Source organism: Benincasa hispida, chromosome 4 (genome assembly GCF_027475165.1).
Source record: "Benincasa hispida cultivar pf3 chromosome 4, pf3_genome.v1.1, whole genome shotgun sequence".
Taxonomy (NCBI): Eukaryota; Viridiplantae; Streptophyta; class Magnoliopsida; order Cucurbitales; family Cucurbitaceae; genus Benincasa; species Benincasa hispida.
This window is the reverse complement of record NC_143481.1, coordinates 2,219,211-2,228,255: the sequence shown is the minus strand read 5'-3', so window position 1 is coordinate 2,228,255 and position 9,045 is coordinate 2,219,211. Positions and strand designations below refer to the sequence as shown.

Sequence of the window (9,045 nt, the reverse complement as noted above, 5' to 3'; positions counted from 1 at the left end):
ATATTGGTTTATGATGGTATATTTTATATATTGATTAGAATATTTTCAAATAATGTTCTAAGATATATTTAAAATAACCATAAATTCGCAAAATAAACTAATAAGTTGATACATTAAATCAACGTAAATAAAAAATAAAATTTTATTGAATACATTTTCTCTCCCCAATTAAACAAAATGAATAAAATCTCAACAAATAAATATATTTTTTCTCTCCTACATTAAAGGTGTTTCGTAAATATGATTTTTTTTCCAATACCACTTTCTCTCCAGCCACCTACCACAATCATGGATATTTTAGTCCAAAAAATTTATTAAATCTTATATACGAAAATTTAAAAAAGTTTGAACATTTATGAAAATAAGTTCTGAAAATGGTCCGAGTCTATAATAATTCCATATTTTAACCTCGAGCATTGTTGGCAGGAGTTGTAGGTCGACCCAATAACTGTATTGGGCTAAAAGTAAAGTGGACCAAAGATGGACCGGCCCAATATCAAATGGCAATGGAATTGGTTGCGCCGCGCCTCATTTGGAATCGAAGCAGAGTTGATGAATCTTCTTCCTCAGCATCGCTCCTTCTTCAATTTGTTCTTGCGGTGTACCCATCAGAAAGATCTTCAGAAGGGCAAAGCCATTCACGCTCAACTCCTCAGAACTGGTTCGTTCTCTTCAGTTTACTTAACCAACAGTCTTGTTAACTTGTATGCAAAATGTGGATGCCTTGTTAAGGCCAAGCTCGTCTTTGAGAGTATAAGCAACAAAGACGTCGTCTCATGGAATTGCCTCATCAATGGCCACTCTCAACAGGGTCCCGTTTGTTCTTCGTTTGTGATGGAGCTTTTTCAGAGAATGAGAACGGAGAACACTCTGCCCAATGCCCATACTTTTGCTGGGGTTTTCACTGCTGCTTCAACTTCACTCGAAACTTTCGGTGGTCTACAGGCCCATGCGCTTGCGATCAAAACTTCTAGCTTTTATGATGTTTTTGTTGGCAGTTCGCTTCTCAATATGTATTGCAAAATTGGGTGTCTGCTGGAGGCTCGTAAGGTGTTCGACAGAATTCCTGAAAGGAATTCTGTTTCTTGGGCTACTATGATTTCAGGGTATGCGATGGAAAGGATGGCTTTTGAGGCTTGGGAGCTGTTTTTATTGATGCGTCGTGAAGAGGGGATCCATAATGAGTTTACCTATACCGGTGTGCTTAGTGCATTGACGGTTCCTGAACTTGTTCACTATGGTAAGCAAATTCATTGTCTTGCCCTTAAAAGTGGGTTGTTATCAATTGTTTCTGTAGGGAATGCTCTTGTTACGATGTATTGTAAATGTGGATGTTTAGATGATGCGCTTAAAACATTTGAGTTGTCTGGTGATAAGAACTCTATTACATGGTCAGCTATGATAACTGGCTATGCACAAGCTGGGGACTCGCACGAGGCTTTAAAGTTGTTTTCTTATATGCATTTTAATGGGAATAAGCCTAGTGAGTTTACTTTTGTTGGGGTGATCAATGCTTGTAGTGACATTGGTGCTCTGAAAGAGGGGAAACAAATGCATGGATATTCCTTGAAGGTGGGATATGAATCTCAGATATATATCATGACAGCTTTGGTTGATATGTATGCAAAATGTGGAAGCCTAGTTGATGCCCGAAAGGGGTTTGATTATTTAAAAGAACCGGATATTGTTTTGTGGACTTCCATGATCGGAGGATATGCTCAAAATGGTGAAAATGAAACTGCTCTGACTCTATACTGTAGAATGCAGATGGAAGGGATTCTGCCCAATGAGCTTACCATGGCTAGTGTCTTGAGAGCATGTTCAAGCCTTGCTGCTTTAGAACAAGGTAAGCAAATCCATGCCCGGACAATTAAATATGGATTCAATCTTGAAGTTCCAATAGGTAGTGCTCTTTCTACCATGTATGCAAAGTGTGGTAGTTTAGAAGACGGGAACCTGGTATTTAGGAGGATGCCTACTCGAGATATTGTGTCATGGAATGCGATGATATCCGGTCTTTCTCAAAATGGCGAGGGTTTGAAAGCTCTTGAACTCTTTGAAGAGATGCGGCAAGGCACTACAAAACCCGATTATGTTACTTTTGTGAATGTTCTTTCTGCGTGCAGCCACATGGGATTGGTGGAAAGAGGTAAGATCTATTTCAAGATGATGCTCGATGAGTTTGGCATTGTTCCAAGAGTAGAGCATTATGCTTGCATGGTAGATATTTTGAGTCGTGCAGGTAAGCTAGAGGAAGCCAAAGAGTTCATAGAATCTGCCACTATTGATCATGGTATGTGTTTATGGCGTATCTTATTAGGAGCCTGTCGAAACTATCGTAATTACGAATTGGGAGCATATGCAGGGGAGAAACTAATGGAGTTAGGTTCAGAAGAATCATCTGCTTATGTATTATTGTCTAGCATTTATGTTGCACTGGGAAGGTCTGATGATGTCGAACGGGTGAGAAGGGTGATGAAACTTCGAGGGGTGAATAAGGAACCAGGTTGTAGTTGGATTGAATTGAAAAGTCAGGTTCATGTGTTTGTAGTTGGTGACCAAATACATCCACAAATTGTCTACATACGTTCAGAGTTAAGAATGTTGAGAAAACATATGAAGGATGAATGTTATGAATCGCCCGAAGATATCGATTCTATGACATTTTACATATAAGATTACCAATTCAATAATAGGTATGTATGATTTGATCTATCTCATCTCCTTCCCACTTACCGTATTTGGTTCACCTGTTGCCAAGTTAGATAAAGATCATATTATCATGGACTTCTGGCTGAGAATCCGTGAAGTATTTCCTAATCTGTTCCCCTCGATTCTAAGGAAACAATGTTTTTGCTAACATTTTGCCACATGCATTTTGGAAGAAACATGTCCTGTCCAAAATTTTCAAGCTAGTTATTTTTAGAATAGGTGATTCAATGAGAGTTTAAATTACAAGTTCAATATATTTATTACGTACATTCAATAATGTATTCGATTCAATGTAGTCCTTTATTTAAATTATAGTTCAATGCAGTCCTTCCATTATTGTGTCAACTAGCATTTCTTATTATGTGGCATATATATTTTATTTATTTATTTTGGGTCATCTTGCATCAGATATAGCCAAAGCAAAAGCACAACCAGCCCTGAAACAAACAAAGTATCTGATATCCCAGCATGTTCCCTCCTCCTCAACCCATTACAAAGTCTGAATTCTTGTCATTTAGAGATCTGACATGAACATATATTTTATTACAGAGCAACTTCATTTAACCCTATTCACTGCTTCTCCTGTAAAGTATTGACTGTTACTTTCTTCACAAGGAAAGCTCATAAACCTTTTAACTTTGCCTGCAGAAAATCTACAACATTTGCAATATTTTCTGCCACTACTAACCAAAAAACTCCTACAACAAAACCCAAAAAGACCTCTGTGTCCCAACCCCATCTTTGAGTCTTCATTTCATCAAGCAAAACACCTCATGGAGTATGTAGAAACCGCAGCATCCACAGATGGCGAGGGGGAGAAGAGCCTGAGATAATCATTCTCTAAATCAGAGTCCATCACTGGACAAAACTCCAATTTCTCATCATGATCATACACAAACTGTGGTAACTCCATCTCTTTCCTTCTAACATATTCCCAAAGAAACTCCACTCTTTTCACATATTTCACCTTGTTGTACAACCTGCAAGTCAAAAAATTCAAGAACCCACCATAAAGATTTGATCTTTTTGCCTTTATATGCGATGGGATGTTCCAATTATAGGGAGGAAGAATGTTTACTCGGCGTCGAGCATGAGGCGACCGACGGTAGCGAAAAACATACGGGCCTGCAAGCCGGGGTGGAGAAAATAAACAGCTTCAATGTTTTTCTTAATGGTGATTGGAATAGCCTCATAGATTGCCTTGAGATTTGAGATTCCAGGGAAATTCTCTGTCCAATGAACATCAGTGTGAATGTACACCACCGTGAAAGGCCCATCATCTTTGAGGAAGGGGAAAATCTTGTCCTTTAAATAGACATTCACAGCCTGGCTGCTCACAAACCGAGCTGAAACCAAAACAGAGATGAATCAACACACACACACACACTGTTTTTGAAGAACAAGAAGGATAATTTAATTTCAATACCTGGAAAGTATTTTCCGACAATAAGGAGGACATTCCGGCGAGCTTTATCACGTCCATGGAGTTTAAAAACCTCGACTTTCTCAAGGAGGTGAAGTTGGTCGGAGAGAGGAGGAGAAGAAGAGTAGTTCATAATGAAAAGTTCCAGGCAGAAGCGTTGTGGGTTTTTGAGGGTTTAAAATGGAGAAAGAAGAGATGGGGTCAGAGGGGACATGGCAGAGGAATATTCTAAAGGATGTTCCTTTTTATGGGTCGGATCGATTGAAATGGGTTCGGTGGAGGTTTATCCGACAAGTCAGGGGCTCTGTTCATCATCGGATGTTTATCCTTCCAGCCGTGTGTAAAATTTTTAAGGGCCGGTAAAACATTATTTTTTTAAACTCTCTTTTCCTTGCCTGTTGTTTTGATAAGAAGTGGGATGGAATTAATGTGTGTGTTTTGTGGAGTGCAATCGGTTGGGTGTGGTAATTAGATAGAAACAGAGTTTGTCATCACATGGTAAAAAGAATCGCCCATATGCACTGGTTCTAGTGGCTAAATGCAGGGTTACATGGTTCAATTTAAAATTCAGTAACAATATATCATCATTGTTATGGAATAAATCAACACTGGTCGTGTGACCCAAACCACATGTATGTGTTCAAGCCCCCAGCTCGAACCACACTAAGGTTAACATTGACCAGGGATGAGCTCGGACAGCTTAACTATAGAGACAATGCCGATGTGTAATCTCTTCTATTACGTTAAATACAAATCATCAAACATAGTTGAAAGGATTTGACACGTACTCTCTTCTATAGAGGCCAAGACCTTTCCTTCACAAAGTATACTACCCTACCCAAATTCATATTGACACCAATTCAACTTAATATTAACTTAAATATTAGAGTGTGTGAAGACAAGTATCATAATAAAGTGAGTTTCCACCATCATTTGACTCGCAAGAGATTAAGATTAATCTTGAACACTACATCAGCAGCTCATGTTATTGGAATAGTTCATTGAACAATTGTTTTTTTCCTTTCCTTTTCTTTTTTGGATTAAAATATCATTTTTACTTCCTTAATTAGTTCTTCTTACTAGACTATATAAAAATTTTCCTTTAAGAAACATATTCACATTTCATGGGCAATTATTTTATTTCTACATGCTGTATATGTAAGAACAAAATCTATTTATATATCTAAGCTTTTATATTTGTATGCATTAAAACATCAAATTAATATTTATATCAATTTAAATCTTCAACTTTCATTAATTAATCAATTTTGCCAAATTGTTAATGATTTTAGAACTATTTTCACTTAATTCCATTTCAATTCAACTTAAAATCACCTAAATAAAATTATGACTTCTCCAAAAATTTCACTAAAGTAGCAACAAAAATGGTCACATGCTTTATAAATAAGTAAAGAAAAATAGAGGAAGACGACCATATGAAAAAACGTTTTAATGAAAAAACTGGTACTATCTATTTGACTAATGCATTTCTCTCTAATCCACATTAATTCTTAAAAAAATCTTATGCATGTATAGAAGCTGTGCATTAACAATTTTGAAACGAATTTCTAATAGATGGTCTAAATTGATTCAATTATAAAAATAGAATTTGAGAAGCTAGTGTTTGTATTTTAGTAATAAAAATGGTAGGAACTAAATAAACTACAATAAATTACAAGAAAGATAGCTGGGGTTTAAATCATTTTGAGAGGCATTTTACCAAGGAAACATCTAGGAAAATCTTGCTTCTCTCTTTTTTTCCATTCACCAACAGACAGGGTTTTATGGGTACCTAACACATTAAAGCTTTAACAGAAAATTATACCTATTACACCCTAGGTTGAAGGATGGTCCACAGTGAATTTTGAAATCCATAATTATAATTTTTTCAAGTTAACTCAAGTTTTAAACTGTGAGAGTTGATGATATAATATGACAAACTTAACTCATGTCAATCCATTTTGACTTGGAATCTATTGGAGATAGAACTAAAATCTCATGTTGGTTAGAGAAGAAAAAGATTACGAGTATACTATATACAAGTGAAGACAATAATCTCTATTGGTAAGAAGCATTTTGGGTGAAATGAAAAGCAAAGTCATCAGAACTTACGTAAAATACACAAAATATTATATTGGTATGGAAATATGTGGACATTGACTCTTGACGGTACCCAGCACACACTCGTGCTATGGACTATAAGAGAAGCCTAAATCAATACATGATCATACTTATTTTTTATGACATAATGAACAATATAAGAAAAGTCTAAATCAATCTATCATACCGCAGATCGAAAACAGGGTTAATTTAGCGCAACAAATGATAAAGTTATTGATGAACGTAGCTTAGCTATATGTATAAGGCACAAACAAGCATTAGCACCATTATGAAGCACAACAAGTACTTACCAGTAATCTGCACAAGAACACAATCCATCAGAGAAATGATGAAAGCGTTTTGGATCTCGGATAATAATGGTACGCTTCTCAATCAATGATATGAGCTTTGCAGTGGTATGACAATCTCCACAAATTCTGATATTCTTTGTGATGATTAAAGGTGCACCTTCTTTACTCACCAAAATCCCGAAAGCAATGGCTAACTTCTCGCTGTGCTTGTTTATCATATCCTCCTTGACTTCTTCTTCAACATTTTGCAGAACATATTCTGTTTTGGAACTATATCCAGCTTGCCTTATTTTTCCAAGCAATTCTTCGAGTTTGGAATAGATCTTACCCGTCTCAGAGTGAGAACGATCGCCCACAAAGAAGCGGTGGATCTTGTTTCTATATTCAATGGAGCTACATCCTGGGGTTCTTTTCAGACCTCTCTCCTTTAGCAAGGCCCTAACTTTGGCAGCATCCTTCCAAGAACGAGATGCAGAATACATATTTGATAACATGATATAGTTTCTGGGGTCCAAAGGTTCCAAATTAATCAAATGCTCTGCAACTTCCTTACCAAGTTCAATGTTACCATAGACCCTACAAGCACCAAGAAGAGCACTCCACACACCAGCATTGGGCTCCATAGGCATGTTTTGTATCACGTCATAAGCATCGTTCAAAAGTCCGCGGCGACCAAGTAGATCAACCATACATGAATAATGATCCATCCTAGGCTCAATTCCATACACTTTAGACATCATACTGAAGTAACTTTTCCCCTCTCTGACTAGCCCTGAATGACTACATGCGCTAAGCAAATGAATAAAAGTCACATGATCAGGCTCCAAACCTTTCTTGGTCATGCTCTCAAAAAGCTTGATTGCTTCTCTACCTAATCCATGTGCTGCATATCCTGCAAGCATGGCAGTCCAAGCAACTCTGTCAGCACAACCCACCTCCCTAAAGACGTCACATGAAGCACTTAATCTTCCTAATTTCGCATACAAATCTAAAAGTGCAGTTGCTATGGTGATTTTTGCGCCTAGACCAGAGCAGAAGATTAAACCATGAATGCTTTCAGCCAATTTTCCTACACTCAATTGTAGGCAAGCTTGAAGCAGTGCCAGGATAGTTCCTTCATCCGGCTCAATTCCAAACCTTCTCATCTTATTGAAACAATCAATTCCTTCTCGTGCACAGCCATTGGTAACTTGGGCAGCAATGATTGAATTCCAAGATACTGTATTTGGGTCTGGAATGGCCTCAAATAATCTACAAGCTGATGTTAAATCTTCAGACTTTCCATACATGTTAATGAGAGAATTAACGACCTCAACTTCGAAAGAAACACCAATTTTAATTGCAAAGCCATGAATATATTTCCCTGCACCCAAAGCTCCATTGCAAGCCGATATCATCGATAGAATTGTGATCTCATTGGGTTTAACTGACCTTTCAAACTTCATGGTATAAAATGCTTCGAGAGTAATATCAAGACACCAAGAAAAACCAGAAATCAGTGAGTTCCAAGAAATCAAATCTTTAACAGGCATATCATCAAACAGCTTCTGTGCATCTTCAACATAACCCAGTTTATTATAACAAGTGACCAGCTGATCCCCAATGAAACCCTCTCTATAAAGAAAAGATTTGATTACTCGGGCATGAATTTTCCGGCAATTGGAGATGGAAGTGCAAGAGTTTACAGCCATCAATAAAGCTGAAACAAGCGCTTCTGCAGTTGGGCATTGACGGGTCAGGCGAAATGACCGAAGAAGAAGTGGGTATTGTGTTCTTGACTGGATGAAGAAATTGTATAGAATTGAAGAATCCCAGTGAAGGCGGGTGGAGTTTTTGAAAGGAAACAGGAACAAGGAGCAACATCGAGACAGAAATACCATCTACCATTATCTTTCAAATGCAGGGTAATGTTCGTAGCGTTTGCCCCAAATCCAAAAGTTTGTGATGAGATGCTAATATGCTTCAAATTCCGAGATGAAATTGGGCTATTGCCTTGCCGGAAAGAAAAGTAAAGCAAGCCACTGTGGTGTTTGTTCACATTACTGCCTCAAAACGGACGAACTTGGGACTGGCTGCTTCGTTAGTATGAACACTATGCCATGAAGAGGAGGATGTATGACTTTTGCTTGTGTCGCTCTGTTTCTTGCTCTCTCGATCGTGCTTCTCATTCAATCTTCTTCCCTCGCATTCCCGCTCGTATTTACTTCCTTGAAACAAAGCATGGGTGAGTAGTTTGTGACCTCAACAAGTTTATTATTATTATTAGGATTCTTTTCAAATATAGAAAAATAAATTAAAATATTTATTTTAATTTAAGTGAATATTTTTAGTAGTTTTATTCTTTAAAATAATTTCTCATATTATTAAGTTAAAAATCAATTTTGTCCCAAATTATTTTAAAAGCAACAATTTAGTTCTTGAACTTTTGTTTTTAATGATTTAGTCTCTATACTTTTAATTTTGTAACAATTTAATCCATGAACTTTAGTATGTAACAAT

At 37.0% G+C, this 9,045-nt stretch overlaps 3 protein-coding genes across 3 annotated transcripts; 1 reads left to right on the top strand and 2 right to left on the bottom strand.

The window, feature by feature from the left end:
• Nucleotides 1–544: 544 nt before the first annotated feature.
• LOC120075442 (Tetratricopeptide repeat (TPR)-like superfamily protein) lies at nucleotides 545–4,586 on the top strand. Its single transcript, XM_039028839.2, has 2 exons — nucleotides 545–2,696; nucleotides 3,121–4,586. The coding sequence occupies exon 1, from the start codon at nucleotides 553–555 to the stop codon at nucleotides 2,674–2,676; it is 2,124 nt and encodes a 707-aa protein (XP_038884767.1). The 5' UTR covers nucleotides 545–552; the 3' UTR covers nucleotides 2,677–2,696; nucleotides 3,121–4,586.
• Nucleotides 3,151–5,155, bottom strand: LOC120075443 (uncharacterized). Its single transcript, XM_039028841.2, has 3 exons — nucleotides 4,139–5,155; nucleotides 3,791–4,058; nucleotides 3,151–3,692 (listed from the first exon to the last, which is right to left on the bottom strand). Exons 1-3 carry the CDS (start codon nucleotides 4,266–4,268, stop codon nucleotides 3,470–3,472), a joined length of 621 nt encoding a protein of 206 aa, XP_038884769.2. The 5' UTR covers nucleotides 4,269–5,155; the 3' UTR covers nucleotides 3,151–3,469.
• A 1,088-nt stretch (nucleotides 5,156–6,243) lies between these two features.
• Nucleotides 6,244–8,792, bottom strand: LOC150036400 (Tetratricopeptide repeat (TPR)-like superfamily protein). Its single transcript, XM_090312885.1, has one exon. It carries the CDS (start codon nucleotides 8,424–8,426, stop codon nucleotides 6,543–6,545), a length of 1,884 nt encoding a protein of 627 aa, XP_090169011.1. The 5' UTR covers nucleotides 8,427–8,792; the 3' UTR covers nucleotides 6,244–6,542.
• Between the last annotated feature and the right edge of the window lie 253 nt (nucleotides 8,793–9,045).

Bases quoted from the DNA above. Each gene is read 5' to 3' on its own strand.
- LOC150036400 (XM_090312885.1), bottom strand. From the start codon at position 8,426: ATGGTATTTCTGTCTCGATGTTGCTCCTTGTTCCTGTTTCCTTTCAAA.
- LOC120075442 (XM_039028839.2), top strand. From the start codon at position 553: ATGAATCTTCTTCCTCAGCATCGCTCCTTCTTCAATTTGTTCTTGCGG.
- LOC120075443 (XM_039028841.2), bottom strand. From the start codon at position 4,268: ATGAACTACTCTTCTTCTCCTCCTCTCTCCGACCAACTTCACCTCCTT. The intron at 4,059-4,138 runs GTATTGAAATTA...TTTTGGTTTCAG, and splicing joins TGTCGGAAAATACTTTCCAG to CTCGGTTTGTGAGCAGCCAG. The intron at 3,693-3,790 runs GTAAACATTCTT...TTTGACTTGCAG, and splicing joins CGCCTCATGCTCGACGCCGA to GTTGTACAACAAGGTGAAAT.